Source organism: Kockovaella imperatae (assembly GCF_002102565.1).
Source record: "Kockovaella imperatae strain NRRL Y-17943 chromosome Unknown BD324scaffold_3, whole genome shotgun sequence".
Lineage (NCBI taxonomy): Eukaryota > Fungi > Basidiomycota > Tremellomycetes > Tremellales > Cuniculitremaceae > Kockovaella > Kockovaella imperatae.
Genome location: NW_019028943.1, coordinates 1172323 through 1199551, shown reverse-complemented (window position 1 = coordinate 1199551; position 27229 = coordinate 1172323). Strand labels below are relative to the sequence as shown.

Here is a 27229-nt window from a genome sequence, read left to right as displayed (position 1 = left end):
CCCCAAAAATGAAACCCCCTCAGGCTTGGGGGGGAAGTTACGTAAGGACCGGATAAATCGGGAATGACCATTCGAGGCAGCGATGAAGACGCTCAGCATGGCGAGCATGGAGGAGGTGTCAGGTTGAAAGATATCCGGAGAGCTCAAAGCACGTTGTGAATCCATCATAAAGTCGTTCCTGCATGATTGGCCACCATAGCTTCTGCCGCGATGGGGATTACGGCCTCGTGACTGTGGCCTTTCGCCGACTCAAGGTACGCTCATGAACTACTCATGTGGAGATAAGACCTGAACCGTTGAAGTACGCCTCGACCAGTCGACCCCTGCAAGTTATACATCGTGTGATGGACAAATGTGTTCCAAGGAGGTAAATCGGCAATCCCCATTGCAGACGCTTTCTCCTGGGGGTCGCTTGACTGGACTTGCTGTTTGCAAGCTTAGATCAGCTACGAGCTGTGAAGTGGTTCCGCTCTGTGATCTTTCGGCTGGGGAGGCTCTCTCGCTGCGAGATGAGAACGATGGACTCAGCCATCACAATAATGAGTCGGCTGAGGGAGATGTATCTGCCACGTGGTGACCGGCGGGGATGCGGCTATCGGCAAAAAGCAGGATCTAGTAAATCAGATCTTTCGAATGACATTTGGAGCAACACTCATGCTCGACTGATATCTTGCAACTGATAACATACCAGCATGGACACAGTATTCGGGATGGCCCGTTGGGCGATCGCTCAGCCCCGTCAAGGATGGATGGGCGTCAGCGCACTGGCAATCGTGCTGGTATTTCTAGCGATTGTGTCTGCCGGTCTCTTCCTCTTTTTGCGAGGAGCTTTGGTCCCTTTCAGAGATCTTCCAGGTGGGACTTCGAACTCTGAGATATCTCCCGATGCTGGAGCTTACTCTGTCAGGTCCGGCCCCCGATCACTGGTTCTATGGCAGTTTCAAGACGCTCATGGCCAGTCCTAGCGGGGCGATGGTTGACAAATGGACAAAACAATATGGCACGACTTTTCGCTGGACGTCCATCTTTCGTCGACCTGAGATCATCTCTCTGGATCCTGCCGTCGCTTCTTACGTCTGGTCGCATCCTGACACGTTTGACAGAGCTCAATCGAGTCTCACGCAATTCAAAGAACTCATCGGGCCATCTGTCCTCAGTTCAGCCGGCGACGAGCATAAGCGAATGAGGAGGGCCCTGCTTCCTGCCTTTAGCGTCGCTCAGATGAGGAACAATCTTCCGATATTCTGGAAGAAAGCCTACCAGTTCAAGGACAAGTTGGCACAGCAAATTGGAGAGCACGGAAAGGATATAAATCCTGTCAAGCTGTTGGATCAATTGACAATCGACATCATCGGTCGTGCAGGCTTCAATCACGAATTTAATTCGCTCGGCGATGGTCAAGACGAGCTCTTGAAAGCATTTCAGAGGAGGCAAGTAGCGAACACTGTCAGCGGGATGGTAAGGATGTTGCAATTCACCGGGGTACCGGTCGGTCGTCTGTTTGTGAGTTCGTCACCGCTGCTACAGTCACAGTGGCTAAACATTCGCAAAAGCCCAACAAGACGCAGCGGGAGTCTCAGGAGGCAAAGAGGCTATCTTACAAGCTTTCAAAAGTCAGCACGAAGCTACGAAGAACGGCGAGTGCTCATTTTCCTGCAGGAGATCTACGACAGGAGTGTCCAAGCTGTGGCCGGGGACACTGACGCGAAGATATCAAAGGGGGATATTGTGGAGTCGGATCTCATCTCGGTGCTCAGTGAGCTCTCTTGGCCGCGCTTGATCCTGCTTGTCTAACTCACCGAATAGTCAAGTCAAACATGGCGTCTGACGTCCGTTCCGAGCAGAAGATGTCGGCCGAGGAGATCATTGGTAACATGTTTGCATTTGTGCGTGGGCCGGAACGCTCCTGAAGAGATATCGCTGATCTTCCCACAGATTCTCGCCGGCAATGTCACAACATCGAGGACGCTGGTGTGGGCGCTCCATGTCTTATCCACGAGACAAGACGTCCAGGACAATTTACGTACCGAGCTATCGCGAGTCCCCTTGGATGAGTTGGAATTGTGAGCGGTGTCGAATGGCTCTGAGCCCGGCTGACGAGTTACAGAGATGAGCTCAACGAACTCCCATACCTCGAGGCCTTCGTCCGCGAGCTCCTGCGACTGTATACGCTCGTGCCGATGAATGTTAGACAAGCCACCAAAGCGACGACTATTTCCTTGTCTCGACCGATCAAGGGTCGAAGCGGAAAGACGATTGATACGCTCCGCATAAACAAGGGAACGACTGTGCTTTTACGTGAGCCAATGGAATGGTCAATCATTCTGATCCCTCAGCGCTCCTCAATATCAATACTTCGACCGAATTCTTCGGCCAAGATGCCGATACCTTTCGTCCGGAAAGGTTTTTAGACAGGTCAAAGGAAGGGCAATCCTGGTCATCGGTCCCTGGTATCTACGGTAACATCACGACCTTTACGAACGGCTCCCATGCCTGCCTGTAAGTCGCTGTCAGAATGAGCCCAGAGCCATTGAGCTGATGCGCCACAGAGGGTACCGCTTTGCAATGATTGAGATCAAGGTCGTCATTTTCGTCCTCCTCAGGGGATTCACCATCAATGCGGTACCTGGTCAGAGTGATGTCGTCAGACAGGGAGCGTGAGTGATTAGCGACAGGACCTAGGCTAATAGCTGCAGCATCGGTATATCTGTGCCCGTTGTTAAGGGAGCAAAGGTGCCTGGTCTCAGCTTCAACATACGACCTAACGTAAAGTAATCTTCCCTCGCGGCACCCATTCGCATCAAAGAAAGATCGTGGCTGCGCTGTATCCCTGCGATGTATGTATATCAGCAGCGCTCGACCTCTCGAGTCGAGCTACTCTTAGCGTTCAAAAGCCCACCAGAGCTTCTTCAAGCTGTCGGCGAGTACGTCTAATAACATTCAGATATTCGCGCTTCTCGATCCCTATTGTCCCCTTTGGATTCACCATGGTCCATGATAGTTATGCAGGCTGGCTTCTCAGTATGATTGCGTCACCCTAACTTGAGAAGCTGTGCAATGTGGAATAGATGTCAAGTCTTGGACCATGTGCAAAGTAGAGGGGCGCGCTTTCAGTCACGACATAGGGATTATAAGGCCCATCCAAAGGTACAGATCTGTCGATGACAAGGTCTTTGTTCAGGATTGGAGTCAGATCGCCGCGCTCTTCGATCCACTGCAGTAAGACTACGTGAAGGAGAACGGTCACTCCTTGAATCCGGCTGCTTGGTCACCGACTTGAAGACCCTTCAAAGGATTGCATCTGAGAGGTAGAAACGATGTTTCCAATTGCAGCGCGACCCGCAATTTTATGCCACCCGTTTCTCACGAGAACTATTTATTGCTAATCCGCCAAATTCGCTGTCAACGTCCATTGTCGTCACTAGTGGCCACATCCATATCGATATCATGTCCACACCGCAAGCGCAGATCAAAGTGGCGAGACATGATCTCAGCAGAGACCTTGACAGTATATTAGCATTATCAAAGGAGAAGCTCGAACATCTGTACGGACAGACTAGTTCACCTTCCTCATCCTCTCCAACTACTGCCGCCCAATCATTACCTGCTCTTCAACTCCTAGAAGATTACAACTTAGCAGCGGCCGACTTGGAAGCTTCTCAGAAGCTTATTGGAGCCTACGTCCGTGACATGAGGAAGGACGTCTTGGCAATGGATGGCTCTGAGAGTGAACGACTCGGAGTTCGAATTGATCAAGTAAGGGCAAGGGCGGAGGGGTTGAAGGAGGCGTTGGATAAAGTCAAAGTGTGATATGATACATGGAGGGACTATCGATGCGAGCGCAGTGTGTAGTAGACCGTGTGAGTATTCAGTCTACCCCTATGCGTACCTCCCGCAATCTGTTCTGATAGAAAAATGCAGTATGGGCACCACCACAAGACGAAAGAACCGATACAGACCGCCGCCCGCCAAATGTCAGCTGACGGCATTCGGGCTCATTCTCAAAGCTCTCCCACTGCGTCAGTGCATTGACAACTGGTGAAGCTCGCTACTGGAAGCTCGTACAGGAGGTGGCGGTCCGTGCCATCTGTAGACAGTACCAGATCATGGTTCTCAAGCGCAGTGTATTCAGGCACGAGATCTCAATGGATGACAGCGTTTCGTTCGACCTTGTCAAACACAGATGGACATGCATGGGATACAGACAAGACCTGATCCCTTACAGTGATCCATCCAGCATCCTGCACCCTTTTGACCAGCGCGACCAAAGGCTGCCCACTCTCTAAGAAGCGGGAGCACCACGGCCAACACCACCGAATCGCTAATGGAAGATGAGCTTCTGCATCCAACATCAATCTGAGGTCCACTCACGGGCCTGTATCCAGCACCAGGTCCCTCCTTGTCCTCACCGCCGGCGTCGTCTCGTCGTCGGTATTCTCGGTCTCCACGAGGGGCACGGTAAGCACCATCTCCACCGGGTCGTCCTCCGAGACCAGGTCGGCCAGCAGGTCGAGCGGGTTTCATGTGAGTCTGAGGGACGATCTCGCTGGGGAGGTGAAGGTACTCTCGGAGGTAGGCGAGACCCTCATCGGTGAGCGAGTAGTAGTACCATTGCCAAGAGAACTGAGTCTTGACGTATCCCTTGGAGGTGAGGGACTGCATGAGCTTGATCACCTCGAGGTTGGAAACGTCCGCAATGTTGGGGTGAGTGGCTCGGTTGTAGTCCTTGGGAGCAACCAAGACACCTTCCTTGAAGAGGTTCTCGTAGATCTAGAATGAAGGCCGTCAAGACTTGGTTATGTAGATTGATGATTTCTCGCTCACAGTTCGTCGGTGTTGTTTGGAGATAAGCATGTTGTTTCCGATTCACTTGTGGTTATGCAAGAGGTCGAGTGAGATTTTGATTGATGCTTTTGTGCTTGAAAATGCCGCTGACTGCAAAGGATGATGAGCAGTGCAGGTGAAATGAATAAGATTGTTCAAGCTCACCTTCGGCCTAAGAAGAGGCAGCAATGAGGAGCAGACAGCCATCAGTTACACGTTCATGACCCCTCCCATAAAACTCACTATGTCTTCCTCAATGCTATCGAAGAAGCGTTGAAGGAACGATCCCCTTCACTGCCAGTGACAATTTCAACGAAATTCGAAAACGCCGAAAAATGAGAAATTCGACAAAACGCCGAGTGTGGCACCCCCCTTCCCCCCCCCCCCACCGCGTCCATCAGCAAACGATCATGCATAGGATGACCTGACGACATGCATTCCAGCCCGCAAGACCGAGAGCACCTCGCTCCACGCTGGATAGCAGGCGAGCCTAGACTGACACCAGCGCAATCAGACACATCTCTGCTTAGATTGCAATGAACCCAACACATGGTCTGTCAAGCCGCACAGACTCGGCCGATACCAGGGACATGGTTAGTCACCTGAGCGTGTATTATTTGTGTGACCATGTGAAACCGGGACCTAGGTCGATCATCATTCTTAACTATTGACATCCTTTTCTCCTGTATATGACATGATCCAAGGCATCAGCCATAGATGCCGAAACACGGGCATAAAAGCGAAGACATGCACGACGAGATGGATAGCAGCTCTTCTCTGGACCACTGCCCCCTTCGATGGCGTTTGACGCGTCGAGAGCGAGTTTAGGGGACCGAGAGAAAAAAATAGGAGCATCGACGCGTTCTATGGAACTTGATTCTTATCACAATGCTCGAAGCAGCAATCCGTCGGGATATAATGAGCTTTTTCCTGAGAAACGAAGGGCTGCGATTATGCTATATACAATAGGAAGTGCATGAGGGGGTCTGGGAAGTGGCGGGGGAGAGAGAGAGGCTTCAGTTACCGGAGAATAGCTTTGATTACATATAGAAAAGAAGAGGCGCAGGGGTTTTGGGTGGTGGTGGTGGTGTCGTCAAAGGGAAAAAGGGAGAATGAACCTACTATTGATGTACAACCTCCTCCTCCTCCCCCTGCTCCTCCGCCTCTGCTGACGACCCTGTGGGGTGGTCGAGGCAATAAGTCAGAGTGTCGCTTTTTTTTCCCTCCCTTCCGTACTAGAGTCTAATAGAAGCAAACGGATCATCCCACTGGTCGCTCACCTTGCAAAATCATTTCCGACGCTAAGTCTTTCTATCGTCACTTGGTTCTGTTGATATCGCATCACAACAAGGAAAGGCATAAACGAACTCTTGCCCGCTGGTCGGTGGTACGAAGTTCTGCATTCTCCCAACTGTTCAGGAAAGACGGCTGTTTCATGACTCCCGCTTGAGAGCTATTACCACTCTCGACGACCCCGGCGCGACATTCTTCCAGTGGTCTGACACTTCGGGGAGCTGTTTCTTTGTCTCTCGTCACCGTTTCCCTTTCAGTGTGACATTGTTCAACAGTCTTATGGATGATAGCGACGAGCTTGGTCGAAATCGTCTACGACTCATTTGGAGACGCGAGCAGGTCTTAGGAGATCAGGATAATCAACATTGCATGGGAGTCGATCGACATCACGGTGGTTTCCGAGACCTTGCTTGTCTCACTCGTGACATATTCTGGACGACTGTGACTGTGACGACGTCCATTAATATTTGGCTCTCATAATGGCTCCTCAGTATCCTTTTGCTCGACATCACCCATCGACCGCAGCTTCAAGTTCACAACAACAATCACAACAACAACAAAATGATCGACCCATTGTTGTCTCTGCTTCCGGTGTTAACCCCATGTCCCCAGGAGACAGGTTACAAGGAGGACCACTATCAAATCTACGGTCTCGTATCCCTTCACCTCGGAACCCGATCGGGTTCACGAACGACACTTCCCACTATCCATCCCCTACCTCCGCAGCGAAAAACAGGTTGATCAGTCTCGTAGGCAAGAAAAAGTCGAAAAGTCAGAATGGGAAAGGATGGTTGAGAATAGATACGGAATCACCAACAAAAGACACGTATCAACAACCAAGTTCAGCGAGCAGCAGTAGTACTGGACACGGTGGTAGTGGTGGAAACTATAGTAATGGATACGCAAATGGATCAGGTCTTCAGGTTCCCCGCTTCGATGCCAGAGGATACCCTATCCGAGATCGGTCACCCATTGGAGATATGGGTGGACGAGGCGTCTCGCTTGGAGGATACGGTGGAAATTCCTCACACTCTTCGCAATCTCACTCCGACTACTTTTACGCCCAGAATGGATCTTATATCCCATCCTCGGAATCCCGTGACTCCCTCCTCTCTGGTAGCTCTGCGACGCTGGCAGGTTATGGTCAAGTAGACGATGACAGGCGTCATCATGCTCCACGCTCAAACGGCCACGGATATCCTCCGCCGATGGGCTACTACTCAGACTCACCCTACGATACCACACCGCAATTGAAGCGTGAACGTTCAATAGCGGGAAGTACCTTCTCCGTGGCCAGTGGTGCCAGCTATGACAGCATGTCAGGATTGAAACAGCATGATGCCCTGAAGGAGGAGTACAACTCGTTCATCAAAAGTGGCAGGCGGCACCTTTCCGAGATGGTCAGTGCCTGTGATAACTTGCATTACACAACGCTGACAACCCGACAGTTCCATCTCCCCGCAGATCCTGGATCCTGGTCATATCTCGGCCCAGAGGCTGATGACGATTTCCATGACCCGGATTACCGTGGCACTCGATCTTCCCGCATTAAGAACGCAGTCTTCACCCTGAGAGGAATAGCCAACGTCGGTTGTCTCATCATCCTGTTCATGCTCCTCATTCTCATGTTTGCCGGATACCCCATCTTGTCCTATTACCTGACCCCGGTAGAGACCGACGATGGTGGCTACAACTTGGGCGGCATCAACTCGACTGGTCAAATCCCCACGATTGGTCTGTTCTCCCTCATAGATAAAGACACACCAGCGTCCGCGTACACCATCACCAGTGCTGATACTGGTGAAACGTTTGAATTGGTCTTTTCAGACGAGTTCAACGTCGATGGGAGGACTTTCTACCCTGGTGAGCCCTGATTCAGGTCAATACTCTCCTTTGACTGACGTGCACGCAGGTGACGACCCCTATTGGGAAGCTGTCGATCTGCATTACTGGCAAACGAATAACTTGAATTGGTACGATCCTGTCATGCTCACGACCCAGGGTGGCTCTCTCGTAGTCACGTTGGACAATATCGTCTCGCACGATTTGAACTATGTCGGGGGAAGTGAGTTGAGCTGCCTCGGCTGTTAGTGACTTCTGGAAGACTGATCGATTTTCAGTGATGACCAGCTGGAACCAATTCTGCTTTACTGGAGGATATGTCGAGGCGTCTGTCTCTCTACCTGGGAAGTCCTCAGTTTACGGGTGAGTCACCCGTACCGTTCAGAAGTACGCGCTCATTGTCTCCTCAGATTATGGCCGGCCATATGGTCCATGGGTAATCTCGGTAGAGCCGGCTACGGTGGCTCCCTCGATGGGATCTGGCCTTATTCTTACGATTCGTGTGACGTGGGGACACTGCCGAATCAGACGTTGAACGACCTGCCCGCCATCTCGACTACATCTGGTGACCCTGCTTACGGCGGTCCATTGTCCTTCTTACCGGGTCAACGTCTTTCAAGTTGTACTTGTCCGGACGATCCGACGCATCCTGGACCAAAAGACTCGAGTGGAGCATTTGTCGGACGTGCCGCCCCAGAGATCGACATGTTTGAGGCTACGGTGAGCTCATGGAATCGGTCCTGGATGGTCGCAATACTGAGTCTCTTCATACAGACTGATCCGACGACACTCAAAGGTCAAGTTTCTCAATCAGGCCAGTGGGCGCCATTCAACCCGTATTATGAGGTGAGATATACGTCAGCTTTGGGATACGCCCGCTTAAGACGGAATTCAGTTCATCAACAACTCCAACACGTATGAGATTTACTCGCCAGATATCACCCAGCTCAACTCGTATCAAGGTCAGTCACCAGCTTTGAATGACGTGCACATGGATTAACACCTGCGCAGGGAGTGTGTACCAACAAGCGACCTCAGCTCTCTCAGAAACAGACCAAGTGAGTGGACCACCTATCCCTTGGACGATTTGTGCTGACATTATCTAAGAAATGCTAGTATGTGTCTCAAGATCTGCCACTAAAGATCATTACTCACACCACTTCAGCACCGCTGATACCGGCTGCTTCTCCGTCTATGGCTTCGAATATCTTCCTGGAAAGTGGGTACAGTGAACGCCGACGTCCAGCGGATTAGTACTCATGTTAATTCAGCGACGGATACATTTCCTGGGTGAATGATAACAAGACCGCTTGGAAGATCATGGCTTCGGGTCAGTTGCCAGCGTTGACTGTGACGGAAAATTTGGCTGACACCTGAACAGCCATGGCTCCCAATGCCGCCGCCAAGGTCGGTCAGAGACCAGTATCAGAAGAACCAATGTACTTGATTATCAATTTGGGTATATCGGAAAACTTTGGCGCTGTCGAGTAAGTGGTGATTGATACAATGCAGTCTGGGGAGCATACTGACCAGTCTCAGCTATGACGGTCTTGCGAGTTTGTGGCCTGTGACGTGAGTATTCCGCCTGCGTCGAGGCCGAGATCGATATTGACAACGCCAGTATGCTTGTCGACTACATTCGTGTCTATCGTAAGCGATTATTCTGCGGAACGATGAGAGAAAATATCGGCTGACGAGAACTGCAGAGGATCCGAACAACAAGAACATTGGTTGTGATCCGCCCAACATGCCGACTGGAGATTATATCGCATTGTGAGTCCAGGCCTGCAGGTCATTGACTCTGCATCTGACGTATCCCAGATATGCTGAAGCTTATGCTGATCCCAACATTGTGAGTTTGATCTCGGTCAGCCGTAAAAATTCTATTTTACTGATGACTCCCAGACAACCCAAGATCAAATTCCGAACTACACTAGACCTAAAAATCGTCTCATCGACACTTGTTGATTCGTTCTATCTGTGCTGCTCCGCCCATGTGAGGCTCCATCTCAGTCTTGACACATCATACTCTCATACTGTATCAATAAGTACCCATCTACAGAAACATCTTTCTTCAGATTTACCTCCGCGACGACATTTACGTCTTATAGATCGTGCTCGTATCTCATATATCGCATCATCTTGCATCATCAATGGACATCACGAGGTCGGAAATATGCCCGAGCTAACGATAAGGATGACTCCGCTTCTTTGATCTACTCTGTTTGCGACCGACATCTTTACCGCCACCTCCCCCTCCAAGCACTGGTCCGTGCCTCGGTCCCTCCTCACTCTCTTCGCTATCGTCCACGTCCATCCCACTGTCATCATCATCTTCTTCTTCTTCTTCTTCGGTTTCGATTTCACTCTCTTCATCTTCGTTCTGCACATCTTCTCGACCATCTCCTCCATCATCGTCTATCGAGGGGTCTCCTACCATTAGTCGCTGAGGGAGTGAAGCCAAGGACCATCCGGATAGCACTCCATCTTCCGAACCGGAATATAAAGCTTCGTTCTCCACGTCGTGATATATACACCGTACGACGTCTTTGTGACCCCTTGATTTCGGTCCAGAGAGGAAGTAGGCTGAAGGAGCGAATGAGCTCGAACTGCCGGAACCGTGTAACAGGACAATATCTCCCCTGATCCATCGAGTCAGTCGTACACTATAAGTGAGTCCATTCGGCCCTTACTCGTTACTTCCGACCGCCAGCATCGGAGTCCTATTCTTGCTCAATCCAAGGGATGGTATAGCGTCCACTATGTAGTCCGATACGACCTGCTTAGATTTCTGAGACGATTCTGCCTCTGCGGTTTGAGTGATTGATGGGCCATCTCTTGGCAAGGGATACTTTTGAAATTTGAGAGATTCCATAGGGTATTCGAGGTGGTTTTGCAGCTGCGACTGAGTTAATAAGGAGTTCTCTCGAGTAGAAGCGACTCGCCTCAACCTCGCCTTCCTCGCCAATCCCGATCTGCCACGTTGAGATGCCATCCATGTCGCTTCTTGCCCATACTCCCATAGACTTGCTGCCATGTACAGGATATGCACCCGCAGCCGCTATGCTCTGACCCCAATTCTCCTCAGCTACTACCGCTTCATCCTCGTCGCTCTCTTTGACGTTGGACAATGCTACGAGACCATCCGTCGAGGCGGAGAGAAGGAGTGGGCTCGGTGATGAGCCTGAGGAAGCGAGATATGTCGATGTAGATGGTAAGAGTGACAGGTGGGTGATGTCGTCGGAATGAGTCGAAGAGTGCCTGTATAATGCGTCTTTGGTATTTCTAGTATCCCTGAAGCGAAAAAGTGAGCTTGATGTCCCCGGGGCGATCCAATCTGCTCACCAAAACACTATATGAGCCTCAGCGGACAGCAGTTCAGTGCCAGCTATCACTAGGTGGCCCCGTTCGGAGACCGCGAGGGCAGTAATGGGCAGAGGTGCCCTCAGGAACGCTATCGTATGCTCAGCTCAACCCAATGTATAAAGGCCCACCTTTGATAGTGCTCCCAGGTTGTCGGCTCCTCTCATCCCACCTGACGACCGAGCCGTCCTTCGCAGAACTCCAAAGAGCACCTCCATCACTGCACACGCTAGTCACATTGCCTTTGTGTCCGCCCTTGAGCACGTCGACAGGCTGCAAGCTTTGATTATCGGCAATGGTCAATTCGGGTGTCGGGTGCCGAAGGATAAGGTGAGGCGAAGCGGAAGAAGGGGTGATTCCGAGGATGTACTGCTTTGAAGGTAGCTGATGACATAGGGTAGCATAAGCTACTGGTGGTTGGGCAGGCATCTCGCACTGATCAGTGAGCCGCAAGTAGGAAAAGAATTCCACAGACAATGAGTGCGGGAATAGGAGCGTCCAGAAAATCTCAACCTGCAGCGGCGATCGCCGCTCCTTCAATATCTTGAAGTCCGATGCTCGCATCAAGTCTTTTCGCCTTTTGACCCTGTGCCAGCTGCAGATGTCTATCAAGCATCCAAAACAGAAACAGATCAGATTCCCATTCTCAGTTCCAAAGCCAGGCCTTACAACAGCGCTCACTCGTGTGTGCGGAATGTGAGCTCACTCAGAATTGGGATCTCGGCTCAACTTACATACCCTCTAGATGTCGGAAGAAAGATAGCAATTACACTTGCCCGCGATGCAACATCGCTTACTGCTCGTTAGAATGCTTCAGAGCAGAGGTAAGACTGTCTGATACCTCACACCAGTCCATGGTCGATGACACTATCCTTAGTCCCACGGCCAATGCTCCGAGCCATTTTATAGGTCCACTATTTTTTCTGAGATCGCCACTGATCCGAAAGTGGACAATGACGAGAAGAGGAAGATGATGGAGATGCTTAAGCGTTTCGAGGACGCTCAGATCGAGGGAGAGGAAGCTTTCGAGCAGCTCAAAAGACAGGAAGAGGAATACGCGGACGATCAGCTATTGTCTGCTTTGAAAGGCGTTGATCTCGGTATGTTGGCGCAGGCTGGACCGCTTTCTTGCTAACATGGAGACAGATACTATCAGCTCGAACGATTTACTCAAGATTCTGCCTGAGTCTGATCGAGAGGCTTTCATCGCATTACTTCAGAATCCAGATTCAGAAACGACGCGGCGAATTCTCGACGCTGCCGTAGCTGAGGATGAGGATGCCCCGGCTCAGCTCCCGTGGTGGGAGAATGGCCTGAGATTTGGGGATGAAGACCCCTTGGACGAGGGAGAATATGCCATCCCTCCGGAGATGGTCCCCGCCGAGCTTCTCAGCTCGGTTCGTCCACCCGAGGGGACCGGCCGTAAGCTGTTTTATAATGTTCTCGCGGTCTGGTGAGCCATCAGAGTATCATAAGTCAAGGAACTTCCACTGATACTCTGTCCCAGCATCTCCTACGTCCACATCCTTCTATCCTACCGTATAACATCTCTCTCGCCGAATTCCCTAGCAGAAGGTGGAGTGTCTGGCCCTGAAATCAAGGCAGAGGTCAGCGCTTTTGTCCCCTTCTTGACCGATTCCAAATCGACTACCCGCTTCGAGACTGTCAGAGACGCTTGGTCAGCAGTCTGGGATATTATCGAACAGGCGGGGGTCAGTAGCTTGACCCTGCTGAAAAATGGGACTGACGCTGACGTTTTGGATAGGTAGAGGGGACATCAACGGAGAATCTGGTACGGTTGTTGGAGCACATGTCTGGCCTCATACACCCATCTCTATCGCTAGACGAACCGAACAAAGTGACGCTGGTGTGTTGCGATCTGTATCGATTATTTGTCATCCCGAAGCCAGGTGCCGCTGCCCCACGAAAACTGTTATTTTACATTGCATCCCTCGGGCAATTGCTGCGGGCAGATTGGCTCGAGTTAGAGAAGGAAATCCGGGTAGAAGTGCAGAAGCTGAGAGCCGAAGTAGATTCAGACATAGAACAGGACAAACAAACTGATCGACCGGCGTTGCAAGTTGTATCAGTCTAGTCAAGTGTCATTTTCCCGGAGCGAAATGCATTATGCTACATTCTGGAAGAAGCACTAGAGAGTTCAATTCGACTGATGTTCAAGCAGAGACGGTAGGTCCTACTCCTCCAGCAGCCAGCCACTCTTTCGTCCGGCCACATTTTGGGTTGGTGCACTTTGGGCACCTTAACGACAGCTGTGTGCTAGTGGGCCCAATTTTGCCCGCATCAAAATCTTTCAAGTGTCCCGAGACGAGATCTGCGAGCGCTCTGACGAAAATTGGAGAGTCATTCAGACTTTCGGCTCGAGAAAGGTTGACTCCGAGCTGAGTTGTCTGTTAGCGCCAATTGTACATAGATCTTCGTGATCACCCACGTTCTTGGCTTGATGAGCCACCTCGATGTCGAGTTCGAAGAGCGTCTCGATGTGGTCCGACGTGAAGGCGATGGGAACCAAACAGATATCCTTCTTACCGAGCTTGGCATATCCTCCTATGGCATCTACAGTCTGTGGTCCCTGCCAAGCTTTTGGGCCGACTTGAGACTGCCACGTGAGTCTCCACCTACGAGTTGGATCAGCTTCAACCCCACCCCGTGAGATCTTTACGTACGGGTTGGAGAAGTTTAGCTTCTTCATCACGGCATGCACTGTCGCTGCTACCTCGGCAGTATACGGGTCGCCGCGGCTACGTAGGCGCGCTTCAGCGGAATGACCACCTGTAGACAGAGCAGTGATTTACTTGACGATTTCAATTGGCAAAGAGTGAGCCGAGAAGAGAAGGACAACGTCGGATCGTTTGTCTTCGGGGTACTTGTTCAGAGCAGCCTGAACATTCGTAGCGACGGCCTAACGGAAACATAATCAGCCCGAGATTTGAGGACTAAGTCGAACACTCACGTCAACAAGTCCCTCCTGAGTCGGCCAACGATCCAATACACTCCATTGTACCTCTCCTGATCCACCCCATCCACCCTTGCTCCTTGTGACCTTGTGCAATTCGTTCAAACTACTGCCCGTGGTTGAGCAGCTGTACTGAGGATATTGACTGAAAGCAACGGCTCGCGTCACGCCGTCCGCTTTCATCTCCTCCAAACAAGTCTCGGTCAAGGGCTCCGCGTATCTGAAAGCGACATAGGATTTGTGGGGGGCAGTCTCGGGGTTCAACTCGTCCAACAACTGGCACATTCCCTCGCCTTGGATCCTAGTCCATCGAAGGATCGGTGATCCACCTCCGATCGCGGTATATTGCTCTTCTATAGACGGCGTCCTTCGTGAGGCGATGATAGGCGCCAATATTCTCTGCATGGGAAGAGGTATCAGGTCATGATCGTGGAAGAGTCTCGACAGGAAACCGTGGACTTCGGGGATCGTGGATGGTCCTCCCATGTTCATCATGACGATCGCCGTCGGCGGGCGAGTCGTGGGGCGAAGAGGCACATCCCTGACAGTGGCGGCGAATGATCTCCTCAGACTGATCTTTGAAGACGAAGCAGGTGTTGCTCGCGCGAGGAAGCTCATGGTATCCTGAGCTGTATGGCGGACGACGATCTAGGAGTTGACAATTTGGACTTTTGGGACTGGTCAGAAGAAGGATTTGCCGACGTCATTACGTTTCAGGGGTTGATTAGGAAATGGCTTTTCTAATGGATTAGAAATCCCAATTCCTAATGATCTCGCGCGATCCCGAAAATCAACCACGCTTCGTAGAAAGGTGTGATTTCGGCTCAACCATTCACAAAGTCTGGCAGCTATCGAGGGCGTCAAGACCACAACGGAGGTACAGAGATGGTGCAGGTCTCAGCTCTGACTGATGAGGAATACCTCACGTGAGTCTGTTCTCAGCCTTACAGGGTGATGACTGACTCCGTCTGTCAGACCCCTCACTTCAATCTACGACATTCTGCTGGACCCCGAACAGCAAACACAATTTACACCTTCAAAGCTTCAGGCATTGCTCATACATCATCTGAACAAGCTCAACTCACCTACACGACCGTTCTCATCCCCTTCGACCAGCTCTCGGCAAGCATTGAAATCCAACACCGTCAATGTTCCACACACCTCGGTTTCTCTGGATGTCAGCGAGAAGAACCGCAAGCTGGCGTATCAGTTGTCCCAACGCGCGGACATAGATGAAGTCGAGGCCCTGATACTGTACAGAACGTGCGTTTGCTTTGAGAGGAGAGATCCGCTGGTGTGTGCTGATTCCTTCGCAGATGTAACGATGAAGAATCTACTTTGGACAGGCTCACACTGTGGTACGCTGAGGAGGCGCTTGCTGCTCCAAGGCTGGTCATGGCGCTGCAGAGACTTAGCCAAAGAGGTCTGGATGAATGGTCTCGCATAGCGGGAGACGTCTTGACCAACATCATCACGGACGAAGCCAAATATATTGAGACCATATTCCGGGCTTGGTCAAGCGTCGCTCAAAAACCGCTGGAGGGTGTCCAACGGTCAGATCAAGCACTGTTCTGGTGAGCCATGATACTTCTGAATGACGCCGATGCTCTGTGATCAGGGGCACACTCCAACTCCGTCTTCAAAATGAGCTTCTGGATCTGCTCTTTCTTGTACTGTATGATTATCCCGATAGACCAGCCAGTATATCCCTCGGACTTCTCAGAGGAGTCGTGGCGTCAGCTTTTGGCACACTTCAAGGCAACCGAGAGATATGGAACACCGACGATGAATCTCAGATGCTTCAACAGCGCATTCGAGACCGGACCCTCATCATCGCTCTGGAAGCCATGTGTCTCTCTACCATCGTTACACCTCTCAACAAGGATGACATGGATGCGCCAGTCGTTCAAGCTGAGGGAACTCTATTGAGGTCAAGAGACGCTATCATTTCTATCGATGTCCTGCTCAACACTGAATCGCAGAATCTGGTACCCCAGTCCCCGGAACCAGACTTGTCTTCAATGTCTTTTCCATCATGGCCGATGCCGGTCTTGTGTTTAGCCTGGTCTATCGTCCTGCGCAATCTTCCCAACGACCTACAGCCGCCGCCGCTAGGTTACGAGCGTCCGATTTTCGAAGAATTCGCAGTCAGAGCTCTCCGCTTACCGTCGGGTCTGTTCCCCTGGCTCGAGGAGATTCTGTCTGGACCGCTGTTGACCTTCGCGGAGGAAGACGAGGAGACTCCCCTGGACCGAGAGCTGTCCATCTGGCGACGAAAAGTTGTCAAAGGTACGCTCCTTCTCAAGTGTCGAGAGCTGATGAATTCTAGATCTCCTCATGGGCCTCTCGGACCTCGTGCAAATTCAACATATAGTGGATCGGACAGGTTTGTACCGAGTCTGGGATTTACTGTTCGGTGGTGGTTCACCCAGCACCTCTCTAGCAGTGGCGGAGGATTATTGGGAAGCCGATCATTCGTATGCGAATCGATCGGCCCCTCTCGATGATGCACAGTTTCCCGTCAACGCGGCTCGTCTACCGTTGTTGCTCTCCGCGCTCTCTGGTGCGCAAAGCCCCTCACCTCTGCGTCAAACTACTGCAGGAACAAGTCCGGCAATATCGGTGTTCGACTATCTCCTTCAGTTGCCGACATTGACCATTCGGACGGACCCATCACACTGCTCTTTTCTGGGTGGTGAAAACTCGGATCGGAGGATCGTCGAGGCGAGAAAAGACTCTATTCTTCCCGGTGTGCTAAAGATTCGAGCTGGATCACGAGGGGAGGTGATGAGTCCAGAAGACTCGAAGACTGTGATCGTTCGATGGGATGGGCCATTCGCCGCTTGGGGCCTGCTTGTTGAGATCACACGCGCGGCAGCTGGGATCCGACCGATGGACCAGAAAGACGGTTTCACCCCTGAGGATGCCAATTTCGCGCATTTGACCATCGGTGACCTTGGCCTTGAGGGCGACTCCAGAGAGATCCTGGCCAGCAACCTTCAGCTCTTGAGGGTTATCCTACACCCATCACTTCGCTTATCCTCGTCACTCCTTGGGCAAATTCGATCAGGAGATCAGCCCGCTTCGGTGCACATCTTGGAATTGGCCATCACAGTCCTGGACGGGGTCCGAAGAAACGGCATTCAACCCACTGACTACCCTATCGCCAAAGCCGCATTGAGTATCATTCAATCTCTCCTGTACGATGCTGGACCCGTTGTTTGGACTGCTCTTCACCACTCTTCCTTCTTCGGTGCTTTAGGCAAACGACGGTCAATCGCCGCGGACATCATTGATGCTGATTCGATCAGAGGAGACCATAGTCTGACTCTTGCGGTTCTTCGGCTTGTCGCCGCTCTCGCTGCCAGTACCAACAATACTGTGAAACCAGACGATACCGTTGTTCGCAGTGCACTTCAGCTAGTGGTCTCATCCGTCTGGCTTCCTTCATCCGGCTGGAGATTTCAAAGTGTATCTGGAAAATACCGAATCATCTCCATTCTCTCCACCATTTTCACCATGATTCTTCAACACCCATTGGACGGCTCGACTTCTCGACCAACTCTAGCCGCTCAATACCTCCTCGATACCTTTGTCACGTCTTCCTCTATGCTCACATACCGTCCAACCCTCGAAGTGCTTTCCCAAGCACCGACCCTTGCCACCTCCCTTCTCACATCGTACCGCACGGAAGAAGCTCGAGCAGTGGTTCAGACTCTAGACTGTTCACTCACTCTCATGTCGACATTGCTTCGGGTTGCAAATAATGTCGAAGCAACCGCTAGCTCGCTTCCCAAAAGCCTCTTCGCGGCGCCTGTTGTATCGGCCTCTGGCAACAAGGTCCAAGCCATTCAGATCATCTTCGGTCTCGCAAACTCTGCGATACTGCCGAATTTGACCCGATTAAATGCTTTAGCGACAGTCCGAACGTATCTGGAGACGTCATCGACAGATGCGACTCGCCCCTCATTAGCTGGCCTCCTTCACGATGCTGAAACATCCTTCAGGGCGCTCGCAGAACTTGCGACGGATGAATCTCCTGAGCTACGATCGGCAGTTTGGAATCTCTTGTCGACCGTCCTTACGCATCAACCAGGATGTGCTCATTTCTGTACAGGATCCCAAGGAGATAACGTAGACGGCGTACTTCTTATCGCTGTCAATCAGATACTTGACTGGCAGGCAGTCATATTCACTTCTCCAAGATCGATCTCTGCTGTGCTCGCCTACCTGAACGCTGTTCTGCTGTGTCCGGGCGCTACAAAGGCTGTTGCCGCGCTGCGGAGACATACTCAAGTCTGGTCAGAGGTATACGACATTGCAATTCGGACTGTACCCGCCCCCCCAACGTTCACGCTGTCGATGCACTCGGAGACTTTTGCCAATCGGATTCAAGCCTATGCCTTTGCAGTCCGAGCCAAATCAGGAGCTGTCTCTTTGCTAGCATCGGAGCTGGCTCTGAGTTTGCAGGAGGATGATGATGGCCCTGAGACTAAAGGCCAGAGTCTGATCACTGGATTGTTCAGGAACACAACTGCCCTGACCGAGCTGGCTTTGTCCGCAGCGCACAGCAGCTGCCTTCCTCAACTGCACGAAGAGCACGAAGCCGCGCTGCAATCGGAGGGACTCCATCTAGCAAGCATCAGGACGCTTTTGCTGCCGTCCGAGAGAGAATTTGGTCCTCTCTACCTTTACGGTGAGTAAGCCATCAGGAATAACTAGCTGACAAGCAAAGATGGTGAAATCAGAGTTTCTGGTGACGAATCGAGGCAGGCAGCAGTCAATCTAGCTCTTGACATGCTCAATCTGAATTGGTCAATGCTGGAGGCAGATCTGAACCTCACCAAAGCGTTCAATCGTCTCGCAGACTCGGCATACAGCATCACCGAAGGCGACGCGCTTGCTTCGGCCGCTTCCTTGAGGGCTGGAACCTCCATCGCTGAGCTGCTAGCCAACGAAGATCGGGGAGGAGACGTCATGCTAGCGATACAGAATGACCGACTTGTGGGTCTGAGCGCATTGCTGGAGACTGCCCTGGCAAGCGAAAATGCGGCGCCTAGTCATAAAATCCTGGCAGAGCTCTGCTCTAGCGTCCGACAAATACTAGAGAGTCAGGCATTCCCGCCGATGATTGGATTGCGGCACCCAGATCTACCAGCAATTCATAAACCCCTGCTTCGGATCGTTCACTCAATCGTGCAAGCATTCCCTGCATTGGAGTCTTCGCCCTCGGTCCTTGAGCCGATCTTGGAAACGGCAATGTCTTTCACGCTTGACGCCGCCGACACTGTTCTTGACAGTCTGGTTCGGGATTCGGCGGGTGACTTATCCCTGACCGCTGATCTTGAGCAAGTGGTTGGTATCATTTGCGAGATCGTCCGGTCGCCGATGACACATCTTTGGATGGACAAGCTGTCGGAACACGATCTCATACCGCGCAGCCTGGAATTGACCTCTCGCCTACGCATTTCAGATGACCATATTCAACCTCACATCGCTTCCATCCTCCTTCTTCATCTCGCTCTAGCTGGGAATCCCTCGAGTGCAGAGAAGCTTGCAGTCAGCGGTATCCTCCCCACATACTCCGACAACGCTATCATTCTGTTGGCTGAGCAAGCCAAAATAATCCCCTCCTCACCTTCACCGCAGCCGAATTCAGTCCATGGCGCGTGGTGCACTATGTTATGGGTCGTCCATGGTATTCTCACGTCTCTACCACACATCGACGCTGGAGCACTGGCACGATCCGATGTCATACCGTTCCTCCGAGTCTGCACGAACCAAATCCTTCGTGCTCTCTCCTGGAATGGTGAGACGACTCTCAGTCTTCCTATCCTCGACGAGCTGTCCCAAGTTACCAATGTCATCTATGCGCTGGTTCAAGTTATTGGATCCAATGATGGTCTCCTGGACGAACTCTCGGTCCCGCTGTTGTCCTTCCTGAAAAGTGTTCGTTACAGCCTTTCGCACCCGCGTTTGTTCTCCACTCTGATGAGCCCCTCGTCTGAAGAAGAGCGGATGAAACTGGAGAAAGAATTATCAAGTTTATCTGACGATCAAGAGCCAAAGATTCTCGATGTTACTGCTGCTCCTGCTCTCGCAGCTCGGACACTCAAATTGCTCGGGGCGACGAGATCGTCCGTCATGGCCCTGCTGACCCTCACACAAGGGTGGGCGACGCTACAGAGTGACTCTGAGGAGTCGCAGGAGGATCTCATTCTTTCCTACGATGTGAGTGAAGTCATTCCTTGTGTGACCGGACTGACGACCTCCTCAGGAAGATCCCTCGACAGCCGCGGACGATCCCGTTGGGGTGTTAAACGATCTGTTGACTCAGGTCAGCAAATTTGTTGATGCCCTTCCTCTCTCGTCATCAGAACCCGAGGTGCTTGCAGCGAGGTCTCTCTTGAACCAGCTTGAGGAGAGCATAGCGCTGCTCTCCACCTCGCAAATGGTCTTGAGACATCTCGACCAGCCTCAGATGCAGCAGCATCACGAAGACATCGACATGAACAATGCGGATTCGAGCTTTGACAAGGAGTCTGTGAGGAGACGCATCTCGATGGCCAACGCTGGATCGGGTGATCGCGCGGAAAACATCCAGGCAGAATTGATCAGAGACCTCTTGGGGACATTGAGTGGGTTGGAGGACGGCAACGAATTAATCAGATGGTTATCTGGAGTAGCGGAGCAAAGACTGGGTATGACACATGAGGCTTAGGTGCCACTCTACGTTGTCCGTTGTTCATAGGACTTGACGATCTGGGCTCTGTAAGAGTAACGACTACGTACGATATTGCATGAACTTTAGCATCGCCTTATTCTATCACGACTCTGGGCATTCCCGCGGGCGTCGACCTCGGTCATGAGTCTATTCCCAAACGGATTTCTTTTTCACTTTGTCCCAGCGCCTCTGCATCTTCTTCGACCATTCGAAATCAAACCCAAAGTTATCCTTGTTGAGCTTGGTATCGAGACTCTGATTTGTTATGAGCCAACGTCTCGACCCTTAGAGGCCGCTATAGCATTCCGTGCCGAGGTCAAGGTATTTCTCCATGGCCGATGCCGCCGGCTCTAAAAAGGAACCGAACTTTTCGTGAATCGTGTTGAGGTAAGTAGTAACGAGTTTGATACGTAATGTCCTGTCATAGGAAGAGAGACAGGCGAAAGCTGCATCGGCATGCTGGTCTTAGATCCCGTCGAGACATAGAAGAGAAGCTCATATGGGAGCTTCGGCCTCGAAAGCTGGGCTGTTGAATTCATCCATTGCTTTGCCTCTTACGAAGGCTTCTGATCAGCCTTGACTTAGAAGCGGACATGTCTTTAGAGCCGAATATCTCAGTCATAATGTGATCCGCACTTGTTATCTCCATCCCGACAAAGCAGTATGCCTCGCCTCGAATGTGGCGAGAAGGTGAAACAGGTTTCGTAATCCGAAAACGACGTCGCATGAATCTTTGTGGCGCCACATTCTGCCATAGCGGCTGGTCTCGTTGTTGCGGTTTCCGTTCTGAGCAGAGAGACTGTTGGAACTCTGTCAGAGGAATGAGAGGATGACCGCAGACGCCCCGACAGGCAGCTTATTCACCTCCACTTTGGCCACGGCTCAATGATCCTGCAAGGCAGAAGCTGGAGTGAATCCTGTCAGGACTGCTTTCACTGAGACTGTATCAGCGTGAATCTCCGATACGCGAGGGCATCCGCAGATCTCAGATGCTGCTCTGTCGAAGATCTACAACACGTCCCCTGATGCACATTTCCGAGACCACGCGTCAGCTGAGATTCCACAGCCATCCCCAGCACTCAGGGGATTCTTTCCATCCTTCGTTCATCACGCGTACCCACGTATCCCTTCACTGAAGGTTTTCCATAATTCGACTGGATGCATGCATCTTCAAGCTGGTGCTTGTCAACTCACCAAGACAATTTCTAATTGTACAACAAGCTTCCAACCTCTTCCCAGCCTTCTGACTGCTTTGCTAGAAATCCCCCTCCATATTGAATATATAGTCTGCGGAATGCACGTTCCCATATCCTCTGAGGATCGCCACCAGGTACCCAACGAGCCTTCATGAGGCCCATGATGCCCTCTTCAAGCCAATCAGCTACAAAAGCGGACCAGACTACAAATATGACGCCAACCTTGTGGCTGATTGACAATCCGGATGAGGTGAAATGCCGCTCAGGCGATCTCACGAGGTCAGGTGTCGGTGCGATGTTTGAACAAGAAGACATCCAGATAAAATAATCCCGCTGCTGAGCCTGGATCCGACGGTCCAGAATCGGATTTGGAACAGTGGAAGGAGAAGCATTGAAGAAGTGCCTGAACAGCGCAGGATCGGATATCGAGGTGAGAATCTCTGGAGCGAGGATGAGAAAGTGGTCTGGGCTAGGACAAATGACGAGATGCGAAAATATCTTCGGACAGGACGTGGTGATGACGAGCTTGCTGAAAGAGTCGTGACCGGTGGTCGTCGGAAAGACTGCACTGCTATCACTACCATGGTTCCTGATCTCTAGTTGAATGCTGGTCTCTAAAGCTCGAGACTTGGCCCAAGCAGAAACGATGGAACGAGCCATCTTTTCGGTCAGACCTGTGGGCTGCCATCGGACAGGCTTGCCAACAGTATCTGAGTAATTCTGAGGAGGGTTCCATACACCATCTTGACCTGACATTCGAGGTTCAGGCCGTGGAAAGACGGCGAGCTTCTTCTCGTAGTGGAGAATCCAAGCGTGGAAGAGGATCCGCGGGGTAGATAAGAACAAGGCCAAGGGCCACCGGATGAGGCACCGTACGATGTGTCCAATGTGTTCGTAATCCAGTGGAACGGATGGATGCATGGGATCCGAGGCCAGAATGGCGGTCAGCTTGGTCTCTCTGTCTGGTGTCAAGAGGCGCAGCGAGATCTTCATATGCGGATGATCAGAGGGAATAACATCCTTAGGGAAAGGGTCGACGAGATCCAGTCGATAGTAACCGTTTCTAGAGTTGAAGGGTGAGACGTGGAACGTACGGGGAAACGTCCATGCGAAGTGGTGCCTGCGTTCAGAGTCAGCTCGAGGATCGGCAATCGTGTAAGCTAATTCACCCTGGTTTGGGATCGTGGCGGAACTCGGAATCGGTCATGAGGACATAGGCATGCCTGTCGCCTGTCAGCAGAGGCCGCTTCTGTGTATCCCTGGGGCGTACTCACTTCTCCTCAAATGTGTTGTGGACCTCTAGAACACAACACAGGAGACCTCCTTGCCGGTCATACACATACCACACGGACAAAGGGTTAATACCTTCGAATCCTAGGAAACTAGGCATGGTGAGGAGCCAAGCTTTGCCGATATGCTCCTTGTCGATACCATTTCCGATCAACAAGGCATCGAGTTTGCTGCGAAAGCTTCCTTGTCCTGGTACGAGATACCCGTCAGATCTCAAACCCAGGATCTTGGTCCATGGTGATCCGCCATAGACCAATAACCGATTTGGCAAGTCGAGAGCTCCAGAATCAAGAGCGTCGACGTCCAGACCGAGGTAGATGAGGGAGTAAGAGAACGCATGTCTCGCTGGTTTCGGAAGGAGTCGTGCGTGAGAGGTGTACGAAGGTATGACTGCCGAGGGGAGATGTTGAGATTTCGGAATTGGAAGACGTCGATTCTTGGGTACAGGTGTGAAGCAATAGTACGAGACAGCTGCCGCTAAAGCTGCCATCAGCCAGAATGACAAGGCCATTGTGGTGCTGTTCATATGGAGGGATCGACGAGTTGAGACTGCTGGAGCGTTGTTCTCACGAGCTCGTCATGGTCCATTTTGAGCCTTCTGTGAGAAGCGTTGTGTTACCATCCTTTCAAGACGTATCCAGGGTGACAACTCGGTGAGAGCCCTTAAGGGCAGCTCGAGTGCTGAAGGACAGCCAGTCTGATCTCTCGCTCTCTCTCTCTCTCTCTCGGGCGTCACTTCTCGGTCATTGGCGAGCTTGAGCGATTGTTCCAAGATACCCAATATCAACAGAAAGATGCATTGCCAGGTGATCCCTCATCGTAATGAACGTTATCTCTTTGTAATCCCCCCGTTGATTCTAATACAATATTACCAGGTTATTTTCAAATGTCCAGCCGAGACTGCACCCTTTTGAACATTATTGCTGCAGACGCTGCTTCCAGCCCTCTCGTATCTACCCCAAAATGAACCAGGCTTATCCTGAAGCAAACGTCCACACCTTTCTCCCCTTGCCTCCAAGATCACTGACAGCTCCACCTCCGCCGTATCATCTTCCCACGCTCATCGGGACTTACTCCCATCTATCAGACAGGACAATAGTACATGATGACACTTCCATGCCTTACTACCGAAAGGCTCCTGTTGGCTGTGACCTGAATTACGGGTTCGAGAGGCGGATAGAGAGGGATGAGGATTTGGAAGAACACTTGGACGGGCTGTGCGAGAGCTTGATGGAGATCGAACAGCGGAATGGGAGGCCTGCTCTACGACAGGGGTCCTTCATCACTTGGAGAGGGATGATAACGAGGTACGTGCTGTGTCCATGAGCGAGAGTCCCGGACTGAGGTAATGGTAGAATTATGACGGCCCCTTTCGAGGAAAGAGATGGATGGGAAATGACAGCGATACCCTTGGGAGGCTCAATCTATGTTGAATTACATGACCCTCCAGATGTCAGGCAAAGGAGGTGAGGAAGCCTTCCGAAAGGTATGGAAAGACACAATCTCATAAGAGAACAGACGGAAGGAACAGAGCTCGTGGGCATGGCAGAGCTATATGGGCTATTCGTTTGAGTCCTTCTCCACTTTCCCTCCGGCTGGCGAAGCTCAGTCTCCAGACTGGCCACAAGGTTGGTCCGGAGATGTCAATCAAAATATCCAAGTGGGTCTGCGAGCAAAGCCAGGAGCGCAGCGGAAAAGCTGACATTGGCTGACCTTTAGTGGTGCAAGTGTGTCTGTGTCCCTGTCAAACATCGTTCCAGGCTAATGAGCGCAGTATAGTCAGGTCTGCGATCGGAGATATCCCCTTATGCCTCGGTGGGGAGGTCGATTGTGTCAACGGTGAGCTCTTCGGGATCTTTTTCATGAAAGCTCATGATGCAACTCAGTACCACCAGGATCGCCTCATCCAGGTCTGTTAGGCTGCATGGAGCTCAAAACGAACAAGGTCATTGAAAACCAAAAGCAAGACATAATCTTCAACAAGTAAGCAAGATGCATCTCCTAAAGACTCGTCATTGATTCGCCGTCAGAAAGCTACTCAAGCATTGGGCCCAGTCTTTCCTCCTTGGTGTTCCCGTACGTCGACTGAATTCTGCGGATCGTTGCGTATGCTCACTGCTCCGACAGACTGTCGAGGTTGGATTCCGGGACGATGACGGGATCTTGAGATCTCAAACTTCGTTTGAGACGGTCAAGATTCCCCGATTGTAAGCCATCTCGATGTTACGGCCAAGCAGGTCGATGCTCACGTCATGCAGAGTCGCAGCAATACCACAGCCTCCTTGGAGCCCGGCGCCCTGCTTTCACTTCCTACACGCCGTGTTGAATCTCGTGCTGACACATGTCTTGCCGACGGATCCTACGCCAAAACGGCCACTTCAGGAGCACGAACCCCTGCCCGACGCCATGGTGTGGAGGTTCAGCTTTGTGCCCAGAAGAGGTTGCGAGCTGTACAAAGTTGGTACGGTCAAGACTGCCCACGGCCGATGGGGAGGCGTGCTAAAGGAGGATTTTGTCCGCTGGCGCATGACACGGTCGTAATCTCGCACGATGGGTCAGACTCGTGCATGTCTTCCGGGCGACTCCGTCTAGATCAGTGACTGCCCCCCATGCTGAAACGGAGACAAACAGCAGCGAGCGCCGACCTTGTCAATTCACTGCCGGTGTCGCATCCTTTGAGCTTCAGGAGATCCAACGCGTGTCAGATTCAAGCAGCAAAGGAGGTTCCCTGCCCCTTCCCTGACGGGCAAACGACCTGGCTTGGATATAGACCATCATCATCATCTATATGAATATTCAGCGCTGGTATCGCTAGACAAGACAAGCAAAAGGGCCGTGTGCCCCAAAGGGACAAAATCGACCATAGCTCGATTCGCCGTGGGCCGGACAAAACCCAGTCTTCCCTGATCCGACCTCACAGGCTCCTTCCTCATGGTTATCCTCGGCGACTCATCATCGACTGCAGGTGGGAGCCCTCCTATCGTCTCGGCTGCGACAGCGACCTCCACAGCCACCGATACTGCTGATGTCACCAGCACAGGACTTGGGGGCTTGGGTCCTATCCAGCTTGCAGAGACTTCAACGGGTACAGCTGCCAAGCCAACAGCAAGTCAACAGACGTACGATGAGATTCAGCAGACATGCGACAGCACTGGGTATTCGTCCAAGAACTGCCAAGATGCAGTCATGAGTAATAAATTAGCGATCGCAGCTCTCATACGTGAGTTGTGTCTTCGACCGGTCACAGGATACCTCAGTTCAGGAACTGACGACCATGTGCTTGCCAGTGGCTGCCCTCGGCGTCGCGGGTCTCATTTATTTCTTCTTCCATCGTTGGAGCAGGAATCGAAAGGACAAGAAAGACATCAAGCTCGCAACACTCACTGCGCCAAAGGTCTGAGAGCGGAGCATGTCGGATGGAGCATCCGGCGTGCGAGGCGTGGATTGGGTGTAACAGAGGGGCTGTGGAGATGTAGAAAGGGAAGACTCGATAAGCGAGAGGAGTGGACGAATGCTGGAGAGTAAGCGAGGTACACAAGCATCGCCTACACGAGGCCTCCAGTAGTGCCTGCTTCAAAGGTAGACGGAGCTACCTTTGGTACCTGTTGATCTATGCATTCAATCTAGTCTTGATGAAACCAGACGACCATGCAACGGCGTGAGGCACGCATCGAGTTGACGTGAGCCTGAAAGAGTCTATATAGACCAAGCTGGCGGGCTTAT

At 51.7% G+C, this 27229-nt stretch overlaps 10 protein-coding genes across 10 annotated transcripts; 6 read left to right on the top strand and 4 right to left on the bottom strand.

Annotated features, from left to right (window-relative positions):
* Positions 1-692: 692 nt before the first annotated feature.
* Positions 693-2775, top strand: BD324DRAFT_649398 (cytochrome P450; the record flags this gene model as incomplete). The annotated part of the gene is made up of 10 exons (XM_022017984.1): positions 693-855; positions 908-1503; positions 1554-1613; positions 1660-1756; positions 1807-1886; positions 1936-2063; positions 2108-2298; positions 2337-2499; positions 2550-2657; positions 2697-2775. 10 exons carry the CDS (start codon positions 693-695, stop codon positions 2773-2775), a joined length of 1665 nt encoding a protein of 554 aa, XP_021873184.1.
* Positions 2776-3447: 672 nt separating this feature from the next.
* Positions 3448-3810, top strand: BD324DRAFT_649397 (hypothetical protein; the record flags this gene model as incomplete). Its single annotated transcript, XM_022017983.1, has 1 exon — positions 3448-3810. One exon carries the CDS (start codon positions 3448-3450, stop codon positions 3808-3810), a length of 363 nt encoding a protein of 120 aa, XP_021873183.1.
* Positions 3811-4282: 472 nt separating this feature from the next.
* BD324DRAFT_649396 (Plectin/S10 domain-domain-containing protein) lies at positions 4283-4854 on the bottom strand (the record flags this gene model as incomplete). Its single annotated transcript, XM_022017982.1, has 3 exons — positions 4283-4321; positions 4372-4770; positions 4825-4854. 3 exons carry the CDS (start codon positions 4852-4854, stop codon positions 4283-4285), a joined length of 468 nt encoding a protein of 155 aa, XP_021873182.1.
* A 2660-nt stretch (positions 4855-7514) lies between these two features.
* BD324DRAFT_576854 (beta-glucan synthesis-associated protein) lies at positions 7515-10174 on the top strand (the record flags this gene model as incomplete). The annotated part of the gene is made up of 15 exons (XM_022013219.1): positions 7515-7980; positions 8030-8182; positions 8238-8322; positions 8370-8679; positions 8734-8805; positions 8855-8925; positions 8975-9017; positions 9067-9074; positions 9125-9178; positions 9231-9289; positions 9341-9446; positions 9499-9531; positions 9581-9609; positions 9666-9732; positions 9781-10174. 15 exons carry the CDS (start codon positions 7515-7517, stop codon positions 10172-10174), a joined length of 1950 nt encoding a protein of 649 aa, XP_021873181.1.
* BD324DRAFT_598676 (WD40-repeat-containing domain protein) lies at positions 10145-11776 on the bottom strand (the record flags this gene model as incomplete). The annotated part of the gene is made up of 5 exons (XM_022013895.1): positions 11454-11776; positions 11305-11413; positions 10905-11253; positions 10653-10858; positions 10145-10601 (listed from the first exon to the last, which is right to left on the bottom strand). The coding sequence occupies exons 1-5, from the start codon at positions 11749-11751 to the stop codon at positions 10145-10147; spliced, it is 1419 nt and encodes a 472-aa protein (XP_021873180.1). The 5' UTR covers positions 11752-11776.
* A 130-nt stretch (positions 11777-11906) lies between these two features.
* BD324DRAFT_619238 (hypothetical protein) lies at positions 11907-13440 on the top strand. The gene is made up of 6 exons (XM_022015148.1): positions 11907-12018; positions 12068-12146; positions 12200-12422; positions 12469-12775; positions 12830-13034; positions 13088-13440. The coding sequence occupies exons 1-6, from the start codon at positions 11924-11926 to the stop codon at positions 13415-13417; spliced, it is 1239 nt and encodes a 412-aa protein (XP_021873179.1). The 5' UTR covers positions 11907-11923; the 3' UTR covers positions 13418-13440.
* On the bottom strand, positions 13441-14963 carry BD324DRAFT_619235 (hypothetical protein). The gene is made up of 5 exons (XM_022015147.1): positions 14294-14963; positions 14136-14242; positions 14007-14081; positions 13772-13958; positions 13441-13721 (listed from the first exon to the last, which is right to left on the bottom strand). Exons 1-5 carry the CDS (start codon positions 14912-14914, stop codon positions 13497-13499), a joined length of 1215 nt encoding a protein of 404 aa, XP_021873178.1. The 5' UTR covers positions 14915-14963; the 3' UTR covers positions 13441-13496.
* Positions 14964-15107: 144 nt separating this feature from the next.
* On the top strand, positions 15108-21119 carry BD324DRAFT_588209 (hypothetical protein). The gene is made up of 7 exons (XM_022013762.1): positions 15108-15222; positions 15272-15559; positions 15613-15870; positions 15915-16585; positions 16626-18992; positions 19032-20527; positions 20574-21119. Exons 1-7 carry the CDS (start codon positions 15182-15184, stop codon positions 21015-21017), a joined length of 5565 nt encoding a protein of 1854 aa, XP_021873177.1. The 5' UTR covers positions 15108-15181; the 3' UTR covers positions 21018-21119.
* A 1044-nt stretch (positions 21120-22163) lies between these two features.
* Positions 22164-24306, bottom strand: BD324DRAFT_619232 (hypothetical protein). Its single transcript, XM_022015146.1, has 3 exons — positions 23491-24306; positions 23386-23439; positions 22164-23336 (listed from the first exon to the last, which is right to left on the bottom strand). The coding sequence occupies exons 1-3, from the start codon at positions 24030-24032 to the stop codon at positions 22226-22228; spliced, it is 1707 nt and encodes a 568-aa protein (XP_021873176.1). The 5' UTR covers positions 24033-24306; the 3' UTR covers positions 22164-22225.
* A 100-nt stretch (positions 24307-24406) lies between these two features.
* Positions 24407-26221, top strand: BD324DRAFT_324643 (RAI1 like PD-XK nuclease-domain-containing protein). The gene is made up of 9 exons (XM_022012486.1): positions 24407-24813; positions 24862-24972; positions 25025-25166; positions 25226-25233; positions 25281-25345; positions 25393-25489; positions 25537-25582; positions 25634-25713; positions 25765-26221. Exons 1-9 carry the CDS (start codon positions 24470-24472, stop codon positions 26045-26047), a joined length of 1176 nt encoding a protein of 391 aa, XP_021873175.1. The 5' UTR covers positions 24407-24469; the 3' UTR covers positions 26048-26221.
* The last annotated feature ends 1008 nt before the right edge of the window (positions 26222-27229 follow it).

What these genes read in the sequence shown, in the direction of transcription:
- BD324DRAFT_619235 (XM_022015147.1), bottom strand. Translation starts at nt 14,914, where the DNA reads ATGAGCTTCCTCGCGCGAGCAACACCTGCTTCGTCTTCAAAGATCAGT. An exon ending in TTGCCAATTGAAATCGTCAA is followed by an intron (nt 14,082 to 14,135) that starts GTAAATCACTGC and finishes GCGCCTACGTAG; the next exon opens with CCGCGGCGACCCGTATACTG. An exon ending in TGGCTCATCAAGCCAAGAAC is followed by an intron (nt 13,722 to 13,771) that starts GTGGGTGATCAC and finishes CAGACAACTCAG; the next exon opens with CTCGGAGTCAACCTTTCTCG.
- BD324DRAFT_588209 (XM_022013762.1), top strand. Translation starts at nt 15,182, where the DNA reads ATGGTGCAGGTCTCAGCTCTGACTGATGAGGAATACCTCAC. An exon ending in GCGACGAAAAGTTGTCAAAG is followed by an intron (nt 16,586 to 16,625) that starts GTACGCTCCTTC and finishes GATGAATTCTAG; the next exon opens with ATCTCCTCATGGGCCTCTCG. An exon ending in TGGTCCTCTCTACCTTTACG is followed by an intron (nt 18,993 to 19,031) that starts GTGAGTAAGCCA and finishes TGACAAGCAAAG; the next exon opens with ATGGTGAAATCAGAGTTTCT.
- BD324DRAFT_619238 (XM_022015148.1), top strand. Translation starts at nt 11,924, where the DNA reads ATGTCTATCAAGCATCCAAAACAGAAACAGATCAGATTCCCATTCTCA. An exon ending in TAGAATGCTTCAGAGCAGAG is followed by an intron (nt 12,147 to 12,199) that starts GTAAGACTGTCT and finishes CACTATCCTTAG; the next exon opens with TCCCACGGCCAATGCTCCGA. An exon ending in ATATTATCGAACAGGCGGGG is followed by an intron (nt 13,035 to 13,087) that starts GTCAGTAGCTTG and finishes CGTTTTGGATAG; the next exon opens with GTAGAGGGGACATCAACGGA.
- BD324DRAFT_619232 (XM_022015146.1), bottom strand. Translation starts at nt 24,032, where the DNA reads ATGAACAGCACCACAATGGCCTTGTCATTCTGGCTGATGGCAGCTTTA. An exon ending in CACAACACATTTGAGGAGAA is followed by an intron (nt 23,440 to 23,490) that starts GTGAGTACGCCC and finishes GACAGGCGACAG; the next exon opens with GCATGCCTATGTCCTCATGA. An exon ending in CGCCACGATCCCAAACCAGG is followed by an intron (nt 23,337 to 23,385) that starts GTGAATTAGCTT and finishes CTCTGAACGCAG; the next exon opens with GCACCACTTCGCATGGACGT.
- BD324DRAFT_324643 (XM_022012486.1), top strand. Translation starts at nt 24,470, where the DNA reads ATGAACCAGGCTTATCCTGAAGCAAACGTCCACACCTTTCTCCCCTTG. An exon ending in TGGAGAGGGATGATAACGAG is followed by an intron (nt 24,814 to 24,861) that starts GTACGTGCTGTG and finishes AGGTAATGGTAG; the next exon opens with AATTATGACGGCCCCTTTCG. An exon ending in CCAGATGTCAGGCAAAGGAG is followed by an intron (nt 24,973 to 25,024) that starts GTGAGGAAGCCT and finishes ATAAGAGAACAG; the next exon opens with ACGGAAGGAACAGAGCTCGT.